Source organism: Corvus kubaryi, unplaced genomic scaffold (assembly GCF_017639235.1).
Source record: "Corvus kubaryi isolate FWS band 111438036 unplaced genomic scaffold, C.kubaryi_AGA036_p1.0 37398, whole genome shotgun sequence".
Lineage (NCBI taxonomy): Eukaryota > Metazoa > Chordata > Aves > Passeriformes > Corvidae > Corvus > Corvus kubaryi.
Genome location: NW_024581137.1, coordinates 6,646,295 through 6,667,716, shown reverse-complemented (window position 1 = coordinate 6,667,716; position 21,422 = coordinate 6,646,295). Strand labels below are relative to the sequence as shown.

At 43.5% G+C, this 21,422-nt stretch overlaps 1 protein-coding gene across 8 annotated transcripts in view; it reads right to left on the bottom strand.

The window, feature by feature from the left end:
* Positions 1 to 15,839, bottom strand: part of HECW1 (HECT, C2 and WW domain containing E3 ubiquitin protein ligase 1) — a 266,897-nt gene extending 251,058 nt beyond the window's left edge. For 3 of the 8 annotated variants that reach the window (XM_042043486.1, XM_042043487.1, XM_042043490.1), the window contains exon 1: positions 15,625 to 15,836. In XM_042043486.1, the coding sequence (XP_041899420.1) occupies positions 15,625 to 15,654 (30 nt within the window). In that variant the 5' untranslated portion in view covers positions 15,655 to 15,836. Of the gene's footprint in view, positions 1 to 15,624 lie in introns of all 8 variants that reach the window. The other 5 variants (XM_042043488.1, XM_042043484.1, XM_042043482.1 and 2 more) reach the window with 3 other exon arrangements.
* Between the last annotated feature and the right edge of the window lie 5,583 nt (positions 15,840 to 21,422).

Genomic DNA, 21,422 nt, shown 5'->3' with positions numbered 1-21,422 from the left:
CAGAAAGCCCCCCAAATCTAACTGCCTTCTAGTGAGAGCAGCACTTTTGTGAGTTTAATAAAAACCAAGGCTTTTCCTAATATTTGTAGTAACTGTAGTCACAGAGTCAAGGAAAAAAAATCTCAGCTTTCCTTTCCAGCAGTACATCTCCAACCTGCATGTACTGGAAGTCTTGAACCCTGTAAGCACCCTGATGTCGTAGGAGAAAGTCTCCACATTAAAAGCCTTGAAAATTCCTCCATTGGCAGGGAGTCCAACTCCTGAGTTTTCAACACTTATAGACAGAATTATTGTCTGGATACGCGATTACCCTTTGCACTTTCCAAAAGTACATTGCTCTACATGGTTATGTGCGGGTGATTATGAATCAACCATTACTGGTTGTGACACCTTCCACTGAACATAATGACATTCAGCCCCTCTGTTAAAGCAAAACTAAACTCTCCAGGAAGACAGACACAAATGATGTGAGCAACATATACTTCAAGGAAATGCTACTATGAACTACCACAGAAATACTGACCAGAAATTCCAGTCTTGTATTGACACAAACAACCCTACAGTAGAGATTTACATCATCCAGCTCTAGCTGTTTTGCTTAAATTTGCATTGAGGCTTCCTTGAGAGAGAGACACAGGAAATTACAACTCATCTTAAAATACAGAATGGTTCATCCCAAGCCCCTCTCCTCACAACAAAGAACTCAGTTATTCCATTGGCACAGAAGGGCTCAATTCTAGACAGCTAAAGTAAGGTGAGATATATTTAATACAGCAAGGGGAGAAAGATCCCCAGAACACCCATCAAAATGAACAGGAATCCCCTGTACCCTCTAAGAGCCACAATGATCCCAATAAGCAACTTGTGCATGAAAATCCCAAGCAGAACTCATTGAGGTCTTCTGCATTTTGGAAGATTTAAATATTTCACCTACTAATAAGGCAAAGTCAAAAATGTCAGAAATGTTAGAAGCAACTGTCTCACAAATGGCCACTATCAGACACAATTCTGTGAAATACAAGGTACAGCACTGAGCAGTGATTCATCCAGTATCTGTACACCCAATCCCCAAAAACTTTATACAGACAAGATGAGCACATAGCAGAGGTTCACAGATATTATTGCAATGGACACTTTGTAGCAGCAAAGGGAAGGATCTGAAGGAAGAAAGTAACAAACTACTCAGGCAGTCTCTTACCACTGGCTCAATGAGTACAGAAAGCAGCTTGAAGCGAGTTGCCATACTTTGTTGCAAAAGCAAAGTACTTTAGTAATGTTAATTATCTAGCAAAGAAGAGACAGAGGGCACAAGAATGTGTATTTAAGAATAAGCAGCATTTACCAGATCCACAAAGATAAAAATAAGATTAATAGACAAAAGAAATTGACCTGGGATTCAAATAAAATGCAACAGAGGAGAAAAATGCCCTCACAGCAGAGTTTTAACTTTCAGAAAGCTGATGACTTTAAGATTACCATACAAAAGGAGAAAAATTACCAAATCATGGACAAAGATTTTTGGCAACAAAGACAAACAGAAAATTACATTCCGCAATAATGTGAGAACAGATGTGAATTTGGTCTAATTAAAAAAAAAAAAGAAAAAAATTTAAGAAAAATCAAATACTTCGACTAAGTCCCTGACCAAAATATTGGTGGTGGGAGGAGACAAAGGAGAAAAAGGGGTCACATACAAGAAACTGGATTGTATCCAAATCAGACAGCAGTGGAACAGGACCACACAAGATACCCAGAGCTAAAACAAAAGTGCAAAGCTGAGCATTAGGGGGTTGGAGTTAGAAGACAATGAGTCTGGGATTTAATGCGAAAGGAGTATCCAAAAAATAGGAGTGTGTAGTATAATGGTGACAAATCAGGAGCAGGATAGCATGCAGGTACCAAAGATGAAAGCAGAAGAGAAGATTAAGAGAAGATTCAGGGAAGGATAAAAGACAGCTGAGGGAAGATATGAGAGAGGTTCGGAGGAGGGAGGGGAGGTTCGGGGAGGGGAGGGGAAGAGAGGAGAGGAGAGGTCAAGAGAAAGCAGTAGGAGTCAGGTTCACAGCATCCTAAAGGAAGTGATTCTTAATGCAACAGCTAGTTGAGCTGTGAAATTCATTTTCAAATACAATGAAAGTGTAGGTAGGTTCAGAGGAAAGCAGAGGAGATTTCACGGAGCAGATTTCTGTTGAAAGGTACGAAATCCACAGAAGCACAAACAGTTCAGCAAGCTCCCGAGCAGCAAGTGGTTGGGGTCAGGGTAAAGAAATAATACAGAAAAATTATTTTTCTCACAACAGCAGACAAAAATCCCTTCAAAACACCATCTTCATTGCCTTAGTAAGTCTAGACCAAAGATTTTTACCCTTAGGCCTTCACATCTGTTCACAGTCCACACAGGTGACAACTGTCACAAACACTTTAGGCCAGCATAAACTGACACTTCCACAGGGAGAAACACCTTACCTTCCTCCCACTTCTTATTCCCAGTCTTTGCCTGCATTGCCATAAGCCTTCACAGAACAGCTGAGCAGACCTCATTCTGGGTCAAGAACACACAGCATAAAATAACTGGTTACTTCCAACCCGGGTCACTTCCCTGACACAGCTCTCCATGCAGGCACACAAATGCATGTCCTGACCCAAGGGAATGACTAACATGCAGAAAAGAGTGGCTAGAGAAGCAGAAGGATGCACTGGGATTATTTAGCCTGGAGAAGAAAAGGCTCAAAGGGGATCTTATCAATGGGCATAAACAGCTGGTGGGATGGAGTGAGGCAGACTCAGAGAGGCTCTTCTCAGTGGTAACTAGTGATAGGACCAGAGGCAATGGTCACAGACTGAAATACAGAAAATGCCCTTTAAGAAAAAAAACATTAACTAAAAAAGAAAAGAAACCAAACAACTGTAAGGCCTGAAGAATGCAGGTTGCATAGATAACTGAATGGCAGATTTGACATTCCTATGGGAGATCACATCCCTGCTAGAAGAGCATTTAGTACCTGAAAAATTTGGGTCGAAAAACTGAAAATGGCTAAATATTTGTGGCAGAGCATGACAAAGATCTCTGAAAGATTCCCATTTTTGTCCATGGACAGCAGAACACCTCTAAGGAAAGGGAAAGGACTTGTCAAAATATTTTTTCCACATATATACTTGGCTATCCATACTCAGCCTAGAAAAAGACTAGAAAGCACAGTGATAAAGCTTCTTGCTTTATCCATCGACAGACAAAAAGTCTGACACCTCCAAGTTTTGTCCAGCTAATAGAGCACTTCAAGATTAGTTCTGCCTCCTGCTATGTGAGTACCTTGACCAGGGAACCAGTGGCACAGCAGAGATACCCTCCAATCCACCATCCAGCAGAAGAGCTGGGGACCAGGGGAAGACTGAAAGGTAATTGTATACACAAGATGCAAGACAAGTGCTAGGAAACAAGCACAAAAAATTTATTAACTAAACAGAATCAGAAATAATCTCAGGATATTAAAATAATCCATTAACTGTCTCTTTCTTCATCTTACTTAGGAGATGACAAACTGCTGTTGTTGTGCAGCATGCTCTGAACAAGGAACGGCTCAACTGTCAAACAAATGCACTGTCAAGTGTCCACACTAAAAAAATGCAGTTTCCACATTCATGTTTTGCCAGGCTAAACACCTGGAGGATGGTCTTCAATATACCAGACCAACCCACAAGGCAAAGAGTGAAGGTCTTTGAAGGAATAAGACAAATGACCACAAAATTGTAAGACGTTAATTGAAGCCATTGTTTTCTGTTGCACTGATGACTGGTTTGACTGCCACAAGAGAAGTGAAGCCAAAATGGGACATTTATCTCCTTGATGAGGACCACTTTTGAACAATCTGGTGAGGGAGGCTGCCTTTGCTATACCCTAAGATAGCCCCATTGTGTCAAAATACAAGCCATTTTGCAAACAAAAATAAGAAGGTCCCAATACCACTGAAACCAGGAGGGCCCAAACAGCAGCACTATGCTTAGTTTGCACCAGATGCTTGAAAGCCCAAACATAGGCTCCAACAACTATAAAAAAAGTGTTTGTGAGGTGGAAGGAAGTAGAGATAATGAGAAGAAAAAAAATTGCTCCCAGCAGTGTCAGGAGGGAAAAAAAGAAACTTGCTAGCATAACATTTGAATCTAAAGTGGGAAAATTGAATTTAAGAAGGCAGCAGGGATCCCATTCAAGGTGATCCTGTCAAGCCAAAAGGCAACTGTGTATGTTTGGGGGACAGGTTTCCCTCACTGATGTGTTTTTGTTTTCCAGTGCACAAGCATTAGAAAACTACAAACTGAGAAATCTGTGTGGTCTCTGTCCCACATAAATATGCAGTGAATATTTCCACAGTTATTTTAAGGCATCATGGGTCAAATGCATCCCTAGTGCAAGATCAGTGACTTAAATGAACTTGGTGTAAGCAGTGAGATGGGCCCCAGGCTTCCATGAAGTAAATACAATAGAACAGCGCTTTAATGATGTGAGCTGGAGATGGGAGATAATTTTTAAGAAAGGGCTGTATTAAGAAATGGCAGAGTAGGTCAAGTCTCATTCTCTGCACTGTGGGAAATTGAAGCATTTTGAAGTTTTCTTCACAGCTGAAGCAACAACAACCAACACCTTGCCACACCTCCATGTCTGATCTCTCCCAACTGGATCTGATCATTAAACAAGGCTGCAGGGCTCCAGGTCCTCTGAACAGTTGCCAGCTGCAGTACAAACACGTTCTCATGAGGAACATTTTGATTCTGTTTAAAACAGCATTTTTTTTTTGACAGAAAACTGTTCCACTGGCAAATTTTCATGCAGCTCCACTACTTAATATGCCTCCCCTCCTCCCACACATGCATGCTCCAGAACTACTTCAGGAAGATAATTATGCTGCGTGTTCACAGTGCATTGGATTTGCTCCTGCCAGGTCACCTGTCTTCACTGGGAGTGAGAGACTCCAAAGAAAAGAGTCATCAAAACAAGGGTGATTAAATGTCTACACATAAATGACACACATTCCCAAAAAGTATATGCAACTAAAAATACATGGAATTTTTGGGGGGGTTTTAAGAGGCTTGGTAGCCTCAGGGTAGCTCACACGGTGACAAATTCAGCTCTTTACTCAAGAAGCCATCTATCGGAAAATGAGCATCATAATTATATCACCAATCTTGGTCAACAACTGATGACGTGCTTGTGATTTGTGGGGGTCTCTAGTTTTCAGCAAATAATCCATCAGTGCTGCACAGATCTGAGTACTACTTGTGTCTCCATCACTTCCCTGTGACTCAGCATTCAGCAGGGCTGCCAAGGGCTGGTCCAAGCTCCTGAACCACACCTGAAGCCGGGTAAGCCTGGCAGGACAGCACTGCAGGGATCTGAACCATGGCAGGAGGAGGAACATCACAACTGGTTAGCAGTCTCTGAAAAAGTCTTCTCAATGCCAACCCTCTCTGCTCTAAAATAGGACTATTTTTTTTCCTTCACAGCAATTACATAAAAATGGTTCATTACACAGAAGACTTGCTACCTCCAGCAGATGCAGAATTTGCCTGCTGACTTAGGCTGAAAAAGTTTTTTACCTCCTGCTTCCTTTAAAAAATGTGTGTGTGGGGAAACAAGCAAACAAACAAAAAAACCTCTAAAAGCTCCTAGAGGGAGCAAACTTTTTCTATTCATTTATAATGAACTGCAGTTTTAACTGTGTTTCTGTAATGAGAAACCCGCAGTTTGCATGAAGTCCAACTGAGACCTCTGCAGCTACAAAGTCTCCCTCCCATTCTACCATGCATCAGAATCCATGAACAGAGAATCAAGGAAAGTGGTTATGGAAAGACAATGTTTTTGGCTGAGTGGTGTACCTGGAAAGCATTTCTCAGTAATCTCTCACCTTAATCTTCTCACTCAAACTCAGCGGTGAGCCCAACAACTTTCTAGGCTCTGATCCAAGGTCTTCTGAGGCTTGAAGAACTGGTTACCACATATGATCTGCAGCTTATCAAAGCTCTGACTGAATTATATCAGTATCCTATTACATGGGAATTTGTATTTGAAAGCTTTCATACTCACCATTAGCTACCAGGATTCCACAGAAAAAACTACTGCATAAAACAAGCCAAATGAACATGCAAATTCCCACTGGATGCATCACTGAGGCATGAATAAAAACAGTTCTAAAGACTAAGACTGAACATAGATATTCTGGGCCAGATCAAAAGAATGGGGTTTACGCAAAATTTAGGCATTGAAGTTGAAAATGGTACTCACTGCTACTCAGTCCTGCTCTCAGCATAACAGGATTCAGGAACCTAGTGTTCTGTTCCTGTGCATCTCAGAAACACCAGTCTTGACAACCCACGTGCTACGCTGCATATAAAACACAGGAACCAGCTCTTGGCAAAGGCACGCATAAACTCCCCCTCTACCCATTAAAGCAGAATTATGCTCCCTCTTGCTCTCTGGCTCCATGAATCTTCAAATCTTCCATGTAGAACATAACAACTTTGGCCAGATGGGTGTGAAGCATGTCCCATACTCACACACACTTAGAGAAGCTCCCTGCCTGTTAGGACACATTCCTGGAAAGTCATAGATCTAGGTCTGATCTAGATCGGGTACAAGAGAAATAGTAACACCCTTCCTGGGAAGGGCAGCTCCTCCCTGAGCACCAGGCCTTACCCAACACACCAGTTCTGGAGCTCCTGCTTCTGAGGACCTGCCTCCCTTCAGGCACTCCTAAACAACTTTGCACCTAACCCAGGGCACGATGATGCTGAGGGGGCAGAGATGCAGCAAGCTACTTTTGCCTTCATTACACAGGGAATAAAAGCCCTGGCGACAACAGAGCTGCACATAAACCAGTCGCACGCAGCCAACTCAAGATAATCTGTCATGTCTCTCTTTTTGGTGCAGCACTGCACGAAACATGGCTACACTGTCCTGGATATAAGCTAGTAAGATCACAACATGCTGTGTAGACTTAGCAGCTTAGATCTTCATTTGCTAAAGGCCCTCTTTTCACTTTTCATTTCAGCATGTGGATGTCCCCTCTCATGGTCCCACAAGGATTATTTGGATTAGCAATGCTGCATTTATATCCTTTTTGGTCCAGGTAGCTAAAGCAGATGAACTGTGTTTTCAGTGAGTTATTAGAAGGCCATCAAACAGATTGATCTCCTGTCCATCTCTCAGACCTATTGTGAGAAGGTCACAAGTCAACCAAGCATATTATTCACAATGACCCTTCCTGAGCTGCCAGATAATATGGTGTTAAATCAGACTCCTCCTCAAATACCCGATTTCACATCTTCCCCTTGCTCAGCCAGCTTGACAGCCCACCTCATGCAAACCCTGAGCCTGCTACCACTACCACCACCACCACTTATGCATCAGCTTTTCTAAGGTGCCTTGTCTCTCTAAGGTCAGCAGGACTCCCTCAGCAGGAAACATCACGTGTGCACACAGCACTGGCAGAATTAGGTTGGGAAAAAATAGGTCAAACCAGGCATATATTTAACTTGGAGACCAAACCTCAGAATTGTATTTTACCAACAAATAATTCATACACACGTGCACAAAATCCACATTTTATAACCATTAGAAAATCATTCTGATACGAACGAGGCAACCAAGATACTTTACAGAAGCAGAGGCTCTACCAGAAACATTTCTATTCCCACTCCAAACAGAGGTTTAAACATACAACCTCTCCCCCACAGCCCTACATCATCCTTTTGCTGTAATCAAGCAACTTCTTTCTGTACTATTTTTTGGGAAGTTGTTACTCATTTCCACCCAAAGCCTTAGCCATTTTTTAGGGGTTTTTTGAAAGATAGTGATGGTGCAGGGTTGAAACACCCCTGCAGGGAGACTGGCCTGAGCCACTACCCCTATTCCAAACTTCAAAAGTCACCTTTGCAGACAGATTCAGGCAGACATACAGGAAAAGGGGGCGTGAGGGCAGCCTGCCCCTTTCTAGAAGTTCTGCAGCAACTTCCCTGGGCTTCTGATGATCTTCCAAGATGGATAAGACAATACAGCTGACAGGTCAAAAAAAATTACCGTGTGGCTCCAACAAGCAAGTCAAGCAGCTGCTCCTTAGATCCCTCCTCTAAAAGATGCTATCTGCTTCCACCCTACTGTTAGATCCACCTCTAGACAAACTCCAGTAACTCAACTGGCAAGTTGAACACACAGAGGCACCCAGAACACTTTACCACACATTTGCTACAGTTTTGCTGCAATTTCTGCTTGTGATTTTGTTCCCACATCCCAAACTTTTTCATTCCCTCCCCAGCAACAGTAAAACCTAATTTGTAAATTGCCCTAAGCACCTCCTGATAAGCAAGTACCCTCTTCTGCGCTATGCAAAAGATACCAATATTTAAGAACTCAGAGACTTACAATTACGTGATACATGTTTTTAATTAAATGCCCTAATATAATTGCTCAAATACAGATTACTAAGGCTTTAGCCTACATCATGTTATTGGGTATGGAGAATTAGTCTGAGTTATTAAACACGTTTTAATTATCTGAAACATAAAATTGCCTGACCAATGCTACCTGGGTAGCAAACTGCATTGCAAAGAATAGTACTTCGCAATCACTTGGTTCTTGAGTAGGGGGAAGGTTGAAGGGGAAAACAGACTATCAAAGAGAATGAAAACACATGTGCAGAGAAGGAGTCTTTGAAAATCTGCAAAGAGGATTCTTTGAGAGTGACAGTTCTGAGGAGCATGAAAGAGTAACGCAAAGTCAGATTTCAAGAGTGGGTAATGTTCTAACCAGGATGCAGTTTCCTGACCAACATAAGAACTGCTGCCTTTAGTCCAATGAGAAATCTTATTCTTTAATAGGAGCTTTGTTCACATAAAAAATGGGTAATTTTACACACAAAGCAAAATCCTTAAGGAACATTAAGAAGTAGAAACAAAAAGGAAGGTAAATCAGGTAGCCTGACTTTTAATAAACCACCAAAGTGTTCGGTTTTGGAAGGGAGTTCTAGCACAGGACCATGTGTTTCTCTACTGGAATCATTTTCTAGCCTAAGAAGTGGAAGAGAAAATACAGTTCAGCTCATTAGTCCTTAATGTCTGGTCTGTAACTCCTATGGCTCTTTCTGCTTTAGCCTGCTGCTCAAGTAATGAGAAAAAAACGTCAGTGCTTCACACTGGCACAGGACACAGCCAGCTTCCCTATGACATTCAATTCTGTAAAAAAAAAAAAGTCACCAGAGGCCTTGCAGCACTGCCCTTCATCAAGAAAAGTTCAAAAATAACTTTAAAGGAGCATTGCTCATTCTTAAACCAAACTCAACAACACTTTATCTCAGCATCATGTCTTGCCTGTGACTCAGGGTACGTATGTAATGTTTCTGCATCATTGTATTGACCTCACATTGACTACCACTTGAGAGCATGGTGCAGTCAAATTAGGCAACTTAAGAGTTCATGGAAAGACCTTACTCCTTATCTCTACACAGCTTTCATGGGCCTGTAACCAAGGATAGAGACAACCTAATGGCTACTGGGCATTTCATGAGTGTCAAACAGCATCATCTTGGAAACGTGTGTTCCGACTCTAGGATTAAATATTTCATCTGCTTACCCCACTTTTCATGTTAAGCATGTGGCAACTAAACTTCACTACTTAAATCAAGATGCCGCTTCAGAGAGTAAATCCAGTATTTTCTTTGTCTTCTTAAGGCAACCACGCAGTTGGAAACATACCTCAATGAAGGAAAGTATGTATATTTTTTTAAATTAAAAATCCTAGGGCCTCTTGCATAGCCTTTTTTAACACATCACTAAAGAAAACTGGCAAATAACCCAATACTTGATGGATGTTCTGCATTAACATGTAAATTCTAAATTTAAATTTTCCTGAGGCTGCATTAAGACATTGGAATAAGACAGTACCTCCTACTTTAATGACACTATCAGTCTTGAAAGGGCCCAGATTTCAAAAGAAAAGCAGCAAGTTGCCCAGCTTGGGACATCAGATGATCCCATTCATCCCCCTTCTTTGTCATGCACTTGTAAGAGTACCCAGACAGGTAGCCCCACACACCTGAGTCATTTAATCCAACTGAAAGGACTGCAATTCAAACAGTTCAGGAAGTGCCTTGTAACAGGCTGTATACAGTTCACAAGCAAAGCTGGATTATCCCCAACTTCATTGCTTCTTACCTATCTTAGCAAAGTCTGTACAACATGTAACGTACATTCCGCCAAAGAGACAGACTTTGGCAGGATAGTTTGTTTTGGGGAAGAAGAAAAGTCATGGCAACTCCTAAGATCCAGAGAACAAACAGCTTCTTGACCCATCTCTGCTTTGTACAACCAGCACTCAGGCATTTCACCAGCACACAGCAAAGAATGACTTGTTTGACCATCTCATCAAGCATTTCCCCCCATCTCTTGCTCTCCTTCTTCCCTTGGGAAAAGCAGACAATTTCCTGCTCCACCTCTTCTGCTTACACACGTTTCAGAGTTACTCCTAACCAGTCCTTCTCTCTGTAAAAAGAAAACAGTGGGTAGCACAACATCAGATCTTCCGCAGCCTGCAGGATGCCATCCTAAATTTTACATGGAGACGTGTGAAAGCATTTTGTTGGCACCAGAAGTAATGCATGCTCCTGCTTCCTTTAAAAAACCAGGCCTGCTGAACCACACATTTCACGACCTGATGAACCTGATTTGGTAATTGAAGGTGCACATGGCACACGTTTTCCTATGAAATGGAAAAATTAATTATACCACATGACATATTTCAGTCCTGGTGTTCAAGAGTTCATTAACAAAACTACTTAAAAGGTGGTAATAGAAACAAATGCTTTTAACATCACAGACTTCCCAGATGACTCCTGCTATGGAGATGGATGACAAATCATTCTGTCAGTCATCTCTAAATTCCATATTGATTACATTGAAGCAATTAGCCATTTATTCTTAGAGCATGTTCCATTTTAAACACAAGTGATTCAGTCCAAGAGATATTCTATACTCCATTGCTATTTAATGGGTTAACAGCTCTCAAATTTAAATGGGTTTTAATTCTGGGAGAAATACTTGCCTTTTTGATTTTGCCTCCAGACATTGGTTGGGAATTTTAATTCAGGCTTGAAACCAAACAAATGTTGGTGTTCTACAAGCATCTGCAGAGAAATATAAAAATATCTGGAAAGTGTGAAAGAGCGAGCCTGTTTTGCTACATGCACAAAATGAAACCACAGCGTAGGTCTCAATAATAGGCTTCCTTACTGCTGTGCACACGCTCTCTCCCACAGACCTTCTGCTCTGCAGCAAGGGAACGCTGCCTGCACTGCTGCGTCCTCAGAGAACTTTGCAATACAATGGAGCACAGCAATTCCCTGGGGAACACAGCGCTGATCACCGACTTCAATATTTCTAACACAAGAGCCAGGGTTTCCCCCTGTTTTAAGATCTAAAAGAAACAACTTGCCATATCGCTCTACCCCAGCCCCCAAGCCATCTCACAGTTTATCTGCATTATAGGCAACGTTCTGGACAAAAGGATGAGGAGCTGAGATCAAGCCAAGGCTGTTGGAACTCATGGAAAAGGAGGGTGAGATTATAAGTGGAAAGCTGGGGGAAGGAGAGTCCCGAGGAGCTGACAGTGGTTTCTGTTGCTGCCGCCACTGGAGGGAGAGGACAAATGGGAGCTGCAACAGGTACTGCAACAAGGGAATCCCGCTTCGGGTTCAGCTGCTGCCCTGCTTCAACCCAACTCCTCCCTGTTGCAAAAGCAAAAGCAGTCCACAGCCAGCCTCTTGCCCCCAGCAGTCTGCTGCCTGGGACAACAGCCCATTTCACCTGTAGTTTGGACCAGTCTTTCTGGTCCATTTTCCACAAACATCTGGGATTGAGGACACCATCTTGCCAAGGGACAGCCCCAGCACCTCCTGAAGGAGCCCTGCCTGAAGAACCTCAACTTCCTACTTCAGAGCTAACGACAGGATACCCTAGCCAGACACGGCTGATCAAAAAAGGCCAAGACTGATTCACAAGCCCATCATACAGCCTAGCCACCATTCATCAACTGTAAGGAAAATGACCCTGGAATCCTTGCATCAGAGAACCTTGCCATCTCTTCTTAATTAATTCTAAGCATCTTGCTGGCCTCAAATCTCAGCTGGAAAACATCAGCTAGAGTAGGTGGCATCTTATCTTGCCCTTCACTACTGGCTTCACTTTTTTTTTTTCTGAGTTGCACAACCCCCACCCTTCTGATATTACCAGTAGAAAACAAAGTATTGCTATGTTTTAGGACAAATATGGAAGTATGTAAGATCTAGTCTGTTCTAAAATTTATTAGAATTAATGGTCATGATATCTAATAGCCAATAGAAATACACTTCTAAGGAATTAAACCAAACACCTGCAGTATTTGCCATTGCAGAATCACAACAGCACATGAAATGTTACAGAAAAAATGGGTAAAAAAAGCCTTAAACAGAAGCAAAACTGACTCATCTCCTTATTGCCAAAACCGAGAAAGCCACTGAGTGTAAACAAACAACAGACATCCTGAAGAAAAGGGGGTGTCACAATTCCTTTTCCGGCTAATAGGCAGATACACAAACCCGTATGGGCAGGATCATCCTCCAGATACTGCAAGCCAATCTGAGGGAAACGGCCAATGCTACAGCAATGTTCCCGGCAGCACAGGTGCCACTGGAGCCAAGGGAGCATCTGAGGTGATGATGACTCCCAATGCAATCAGGGTTCATAGCTGTATCTGCTGGAAGGCTGTGGCAGCTCTAGGCATGATCCACTCGTGTAAGCCACATATGTACATACATACCCAGCTGAACTGTTTGGGGCAGTATTCCCAAAAGCGTAACTTCAGCTTACACTGGCAAGCACCCGTTCTACAGAACAGCAAGGACAGTGAGCCAGAGCACTTGTTTAAAGCTTGAGTTCTCCTCCCTGTCTCTGGAGGCCCACAAAGACTATGTTCTATACATGCTGAAGCCAGGCCTTGTGGGTACCCCTAACTTTGGAGGAAACTACACAGGTAAAGACATAGGACCATAGAGATATTTAGAAAGATCAAAAGTCATAGTGAAGACAAGCTATATTCTCTGGCAAAATCTATCATCCCAAACTAAGATACTTTGGAATAACTGTTTTTTTTAATTACTAAAAGCCCTTCTCTTTGAACTTTGCAGCATGTTTAACTGGTGTGGAAATGAGGAGGTTGTTTTGCTGGGTATTTTTTACAAGCATCTTTCAGAGGTGAAACCACAGGGGCAACCGTAATGCCTGTATCCACAAGGCAGATCCAACAGGTTTAAAACACAGGCAGCCTATCCTCTTTGTTAAAACAGCTCCTGACCCAACACCAATTGCTCAACACCATCACTCTCACAACTCGAATGCTCCCCACAATACCTTGGCCGCATCTTTTGCGGTATTTCAAAAGGCAGCCAATAAGCTAAATTTCACTCTCACTATTTTTCCAAGTCACTGCATTGTTTGTAAGAAGACTATTCAAAAGGAGACAAGGAGAAGGATTTAGCACTACCTTGAATGAACGCTACTTAGCATCAGACACAGCACGTGCAAAACTCCACGAAGCTTCACAGGGATTATCTCACAATGGCAAAGGATGCTAGATCGCATGCCATGTACATGAAACACAAAGCCATTGAAAAATGCACTCTAGTACCAAGTCTTAGCCAGTTATTTACTGGAAAAGAATAAGTACTATATTGTTTATTAGAATGCACTTAAAATACTGAGCATATGGATTTGGGATCAATTCTTTGGGATGTTCTGAGCACGTGTACACAGTTTGCTTTCAAATAAATCACCGTCACATTCAGATATTGACGGTTCCTGCTAAAGTCACTGAGTGGATCAGTTCATGCTCTGGCCTGCTCAGGTTTCAAATGAGTAAGCTGATTGATACTAAAAGTTTAGGAGTCCAAAGCTCAGGTCACATTAAGTCAGAAACACATCAGCAATAGTATCACACAAGTGACAAAACATGCCATCCACCCTTAACTCACATACTGCTCACTGCTCACAAATGCGGGCCATCTGACCAACCACTCTTTGTTCTGAGCTAACTCCCTGCTCACCCTCCTGAAACAAACAAGTAAATGGACCACACATTTCCTCTGTAAGAACACATTCTCTTTTCGCCTGTACTAGACTGAGACTGCATTGACAGGATGAGTGTTGTGGGTTGACTAAGCGTGTGCTGCCTTTTACATCTACTTCTGCTTCCAGCATGAAAATCAACATTGCACCTGTGTTGTCCAAATTGGGTGTGCACTTCAGAGACAGACAGAAGGGAAGCAGGGAGAGCAGCCAGGATACAAACCATACTCCACTTCTTCACAAAACACACGTACTACACAGAGAAATGATAATCCCTTCTTAGTGGAATACCCAAATTTTCAAAATGAATCCCCAGGCTAAAATGAATTACTGTAATAACTGCAATCCTCACATGAGCACTAATCAGAAAGGCACAGCTGACCACCTGCTATGTGGCACCACTGGCACAGCAGCACCCTGCCCCTAATTGCTGCCCTGCTCAGACAGGGCTAGGTGCCCCACAGAACGCAACAGTGGTGCTGGTAAACACAGGGACAGGAGCACAGCCTGACTGACTGTTGTACAGTCTCACTACGCACTTCTGCTGAGTGCAGCATAAAAAAAAAAAAGGCACTACTGCAGCTCCAAACAGCAGGATGCAAAAATCTAAACCCAGGCCGAGTGATTTCTTCTGCAACTACAGAGAAACACACGGGAAACGATGCACGAGAGAACAAAATGAATTGTACTGCCCATGTCAGTACAATACCATTATCTAAGCAGGTTGCAAAATGAGAAACGCATTTGACTATGCTACAGGCTAGGGCAATGTTCTTAACATACTTATAAGTTATTTTATTTAATTGCTAACAAAAAATGCAGTTACATAATAACACAAGGTAATAACCAAAATATGAAGTCACAAGATTGGCTTACAGCAACAGAGAAGGGGGGGAAAAAGGCAGTTCGAGCTTTAAATTTTGCTGCATTGTCAGGGAGCCAAGAACCAAAACTGGGGGCTTCTGCTTTTACAAGGAAGGGACGTAACCACCAAAAATTTGGCACGGGACTCTTCATCACTGCCTCCGTGCATCTACATCCCCAAATGATGTCAATCCCCGCCGGCACGTCGCTCATCATAATTCTACACTATTTGCTCGCTAGTGGAATTCAGCCGACAGGCCGACGGCTCAGCCCGTAACCCACCGGGGCCCAATGAGCTCCTCGGAGAGCGACCCCTCCACACCGTCGCCCCCGCCCAGGGCAGCGCTCTCGGGCACGGCCGGGGGTCCCATCCCGCACGGACCTCCGAGGCACAAAGGCGGCACCGCGCAGCCGGGCACAGTGACAGCGCACACCCACGACTCGCCACCGCATCCCGCCGGCCGGGCGGGGGCTGCCCGCCCCGGGAAGGGCCTTTCCCGGAGCCGAGGCCGCTACCAGCTCCATCCCGCCTCGCACTTCTCCGCTGGGAGCCGACGCCACCCGCCCCCGCCCCGGCTCCACCACCCTCACCCGGGGCCGGGCGGCAGCAGCCCCTCGTACCTGGACAATGCCGGCCTGGGCACAGCTCATGCTCCCCCGGCGAGGGCAGGTCTCACATCCCACACGTGCCTGTCAGCCGGCAAGGAGGGAGGGAGGGAGGGCGGGCGCGGTGCCGGCGTGTCAGCCCCCGCCGAGCCGCACCGTAGTCCAGCACCGGCTGATACGCCTCGCAGCACCGCCGCGCTCCCTCCTCCTCCTCTTCCTCCGCCCCGCCAGCCTCCTCCCACCTCGCCGCCTGTCGCTGGGTGCCGGCCGCCTGGAGCCACCCACACGCCGCGGTGGGCGCCCGGCAGCGCCGCGCGGCCCGGCCCGGCCCTCAGCGCTCCTCCCGCCCGCCCGGCGCTGTCCCAGGCCGGCTGCCCGCGGAGCCCGCCCGCGGGCCGCCCGCTCGCTCCTCTAACACCATCCTTCCCTGCGCGGCATCCCGGCTCTCCTCGGCTGATCCCACAGGGACATCACCGCACACAACCCAGCTCACCCTACATCGGGCATGGAGGCGGAAATAAATCAACCTATTCTCTCCTCTTTGCCCCTTGAATTCGGGGCTGCCGCCCTCACGCCAACTGCTCACCAGTGCCAGAGCCTCCGGGGGTGGTCATTAAAGCCTTTTCCCCGCTCACCTAAACAAGAGCTTGGGCGGCACTACTACTCTAGCAGCTGTGTCTCCTCCCCTAGGGAATATGCACCCTTCACCACTGTCATCTCCAGCCTCTCCTCCTGGACAGGGCTTTATGGCTTGAACCCCAGGACAAAGAAAGTCAGTACCACAGCTGCGAAAAGAGCAAGTTTCAAAATGCAATTCAGGATGGGATAGAGGTGCTCTACACTAATTTCTCCCGCAGGTCTTGCAAACCGGCTCACTGAAAATAGACCACGAGCTGCTGGGACTGCAGGGAACAACAGCTTCCAGCAGCAACTTGCTATGTCTGCATCCACTGGCCAAAAGGGCCGAAGAACAGCTCTTCTTGTCAGCTGGCAGAGGGAAAAGACAGAAAAATCCTGCAGAGGCCCATTTACCCCCTCACCTTATTTTTCTAGATAAAAGGTTTTTTTAAATAGCGCTTTTTTTAAACCGTCCTGTTGGAGTGGATTCACACCTACCCACTATTAAATATATCGATTTTTTAACAGTCTTCTGGATCTTAAGTTGTATCTTAATGCAAAAACATGTTGATAAAAGTCACAAATGTGTCCAGTAACTTCACAAATGAAGCTAAGTTTGTGTCTAAAACCTTCTTTGCAATCTTCCCTCATACAAATTTCTTTGGATCTAACACTTACTTTGCTGGGTATCAGTGCAAGAAATACTTATTTTAATTTGCTAATCAATTAACTCCAAAATACTTTCAGACACATTGTGGCCTCTAATTTCTACTTCATCATCTCATTTCCTTTCTTAAAGAGGTGAAACAGGAGAAATTGGAATCCTGTTTAAGCAGAAACCTCAGAAGAAAAATCAAACTGGATTTGAGGAGGAGAATGGCTCGGTAATTTATAACATTACTGAAAGAAGAAATATATCAACAGTCAGAATTACCCACACACAATACCAGTGAGTGGGCTAATTCCCTGTGCACTAAGAGTGGGAAGAAATGGGCGCCGATCATCACAAAGCAGCTCCAGCTCTTCCCCAGGAGCAAGGCAGATCAAAAGGCATGCCAGGTCCTGAAGTCCAAATGAGCAAATGTGCGTCTCAGGGCACTCTTCTGCAGGTGTTTGAAAAATTCAGGTGATGTTTGGGCAAGCACACTGGTTCTCCTCATCCAGCAAAGCCATCCACTGATCATAGATTGCAGTGGACCATGATGACAAATACCTACAGGAGACCTCCAAATGGGTATTTGCCTCCTTGTTTTAAATCTGTATATCAACATTTACACTGGAACTGCCTACAGTAGACATGTGCTTCTGCCTTTGCACTTTGAAAGTTTAAATAGGAAAGAAAAAAAGTAGAGATGAGGGAGAGAGTCAGAGGAATGAAAAGGTGGCGTTTCCCCGAAGGTCAGACAGTAATTTTCTGGAAGAGAATAGAGAACTGGTCCAAGCCTCCTCACTCTTGATTCATTGCCCCCTCAGAGCTTTTACCCAGCTCCTTCTGCTCTTGTGGGTTACTGGTGTAATCCTACATCATGTATTAAAATGAGACATGCTTTTCATCTCCAAAGGTGGACACATATGTTGATTTTATCAAAAACAGTAAGTTAGGAAAACCTGATAAATGCACATGTCCTAAAAACAGTCTAAATCCAGCAGCTCAAACTTCAGTCTTGATTATGAATTTTAGAGGCAGCTTAACATTACGGGTGTGCAATAAGGAGTCAGAACCACCATGAACACATTTCAGGGCCATGAGCTATGAAGCACAAGACCTTGTCATGCACTGTGGACCTGGGGAGAGGAATCCCTTTAAGGGGATACAGCATATGCTTTCTTCTTCATGGGCTACCACCCTGCTTTCCTTTAAGACTGAAAAGAATATCCTGAATCTCCTATAAGAGAAGGAAGTTAAGAATTGTCTCCTGCTGGAATTTGAGTAAAACCAGAGATCAAAATTAAGATCAAGAGGCAAAGTGCATACTCACTTCCAGTAGACATACACTCAAATACTGAGCAGAAGATTAGTGTGGCAACTGGTTCAGAAAATGAACCAGGCTTTGAAGAGGACATTTTGCCCTGCTGTTCCTCAAAAGAATGAAACTAATACATATTGGAAATAAAGTGGTTTGCATTGTAACTTTGCATTTTACTGAAAAGGAGGAGAGTTGCATAATGCATAAGGAGCTTTAAAATTAGACTAAACTTTGGCAGTTCAGATTCTTATCTATATAATAAACAAACCTCTGAATTTCATATGCCTACCTTTTATACACTCCCCAGCCTCCCACAGACTAAGCAAAACAGCACATTTTGCTGTCCCACAGGCTTGTTGACAACTCCTGGTGTCTTTTCAGACATAAGCTAAGCCCTATTCATGCCTCGGGACTGATCTGCAGGCAGCTTAAGATGAAGATGATTCAGGCAGCAAGTGACCAAAATGCATGTCTGTTTCACAGGAAATTTTGCAGAATTTTGACAGCCAGAGAGTAGTCCTGCAGGAGCAGGAAATAAAAGCAAGAAAAATTTGTCTTGGGGAGGGTGTGGAAAAAGCGAGATGAAGCAAACATATCTTTTCCTACCAAATACTTCTGAGGTACATAGACACACACTCTTGAGTTGGCACAGGACAGATTCAATTGCATTTCTGAAATCTGTCATTCTGGTGGCTCAGGCCTGATATGTATCAGAGGAATGTCTACTTGGTATAGCATACCTTGTAGTTATTTTTAAGTGCTTTGATCAAATAAATGGAAAAAAATGGGGAATTTAGTTATTCTTGAAAAATGTCAGGCACACCTTGATCTGGAGAAACAGACAGCTGTTTTGGTTCTTGTGTTACAGCCAATAAAAAAAACCCCAAAAATTCCCACTGAGGTCCTTCTCTTCGAGACTTGTGCTGATCTGGGTGATGATGGTAGAACTGAGTAAGGCTCTCACAGAGTATACTCATACCTTACATTTGTAGGGGGCCGGGTACAAACAGACCCAAACCTTCTCCAAGAAAGCTTTTCTGAAAGAAGAAATGGTCAGTCTCTAAATCACTGACTAGGGATGCTCCTGCCTTAAAGCTATATGAAGTCCACGAATAACTTAAGCTGCTTAAGCTTTATATTGCCCTTTGAATCAGTCAAACATAAGAGGACAACCATTATCCTGCCACTGGCACTGGGTGGCCTTTGAATAAATAAAGACTGGATGACTGATAAGTGGGAATCCACCACCTTGACAGAATATGGTAATTTAACAGTTCACGTGTACATTTGGACATATCCTAAGTTTTTATGCTGGATTCATCTCCAGCTGAGCTAGATGCCATGTAAGTACATCTCTTTTCTGCAACTTAATATTCACTAAATTTTACCAATAAACACAATTTTCGCCCAATAGAGGCTGCCACTCAGATGATCTAGGGCAGCATTTCTTGAGGCTGCCACTCAGATGATCTAGGGCAGCATTTCTTGATGCTAGGCTCATTTTGTCCAAGTGATATTCTCAGACCTGTCTTCTGTGGGATTTGACTTTGGATTATTCGCTCTGTTGGGACTCTGAACTCTGTTACTGACACACAAAGACTGTCTTTAAAGAGGCTCTTGGCTGATGCTGTCTGATGCTTTTTACTGTGTTTTGGCTTACACAGATGGGATTGCTCGTATCTCAGCTGATGCCACACTTATGCACAGCAGGAGGTGCTTGTCTGGTGTAGGTGCTCAGACTTCAGGCCTTAACAAAGTGCTTTCTTTTAGCAGCTCTTGGGCAGGAGCTGCCTTTTTCTTAGTCCCTGTAATCTTCCTTCCTTTCTGGCAGCCCAGATCTGAACATCTGGGGAGGCCATGATGGACAGTCTCCTAGAACAATTGACCAAAGATTATAATTGTTGGGGAATGATATAGAGCAAGTGTAAAAGTGATTTCTGTCCTAGTAGGACTGCACCCCCATAAATATTCTTCCTCAGAGGAGCAGACAGCGTGCTATGCAACAGCCCTAAATCCATCCCTGTTTTATCCTGGGTGTAAAGAGAAATTTCTTTACAGAGGAACTGAATTACTGGAGCGTTTAACCAATTTGATCAAAAGAATTCTAGCCCCTCAGCTGCAATCATTTGCATGGCCTGATTTTTGCAGTTTCTCCTAATTGTTTTACATGTAGATATACACTGGTTTGACATTTGCCCCTGTTAAGTTCATTTTCCTCTACCTTGATTCTCTTTCTGGAGCAAATGATAACCAGCTTCAAAACAGAAGAAGGTTAAATATTAGCATCCCTGACAGAAGAGTGATTATGAAACATTATTCTACGTGGGCAAACACACTGCATATTTTTCCTGTGTAAAGCCTATGATAATGCTACTAAGAGACCAATTATTTTTACAACTAAGGCTCTACTTAACGAAAAAAATTCATAAAGCATGTTCGATGACACAAAGATTGAGCCCACAAGTTGTTCTGCTACCAATGAAATTATTTTGATGAGTATTCCTGTAGCTTCTTTGATATGTCTTCAGTGAATGGTGATTTCATATTACAGCTTTTTCTCCCACACCCGGAAAGTGGGGGTTGGAATACCCTTTATCAGAGTCTCTTCTCCTCTACCTGGCTGTTATAAAACTTAAAAGAACTCAGTATATTTGAGACTCCCTCATCTAATACATATCAGAGGTCTCAACCAGTTTAGAGATTGCATGGATTGCATAAAGCTGGACACCCAGAGTATATATGCAAGTCTTATCTTCTTAGGAATCCCTGCTAGAAGAGGGGGATAGTTGCTTAATTGTCTATGAAAAAAGTTGGCCCTACATCGTAACTACAACACTTAAGCCAGAAGAGAAGGGACCCCTGGAGAGTCACAGCACCATAGTGATTTGGTTAAATTAAAATATATTTAGTTTTAATCTCAAATGGAGACCTCCTCTGAAGGGGCAAACTGAGAAAATCTCTAGTTACACGAATGGGTTTTGAAGGTACTCTCCCAAGAGGACTAGTTTTTGATGAAGTTCACCAAGTTTACCTTTCACACAGGCAACACTGCTAAATTACTGACCAGCAACTATTAATGTGTTTAGATACATGCCTTAACATTGTGCTAGAACACAGCCAGAGAAGTTTTTCTTTTGATGAGAGTGGGTATTCAAAAGGGATAAATGAATCCTTGTGGAAAGGGGATACTTCTGGTTTTGCTCTGCACCCAATTTCTGATGTGGTGGT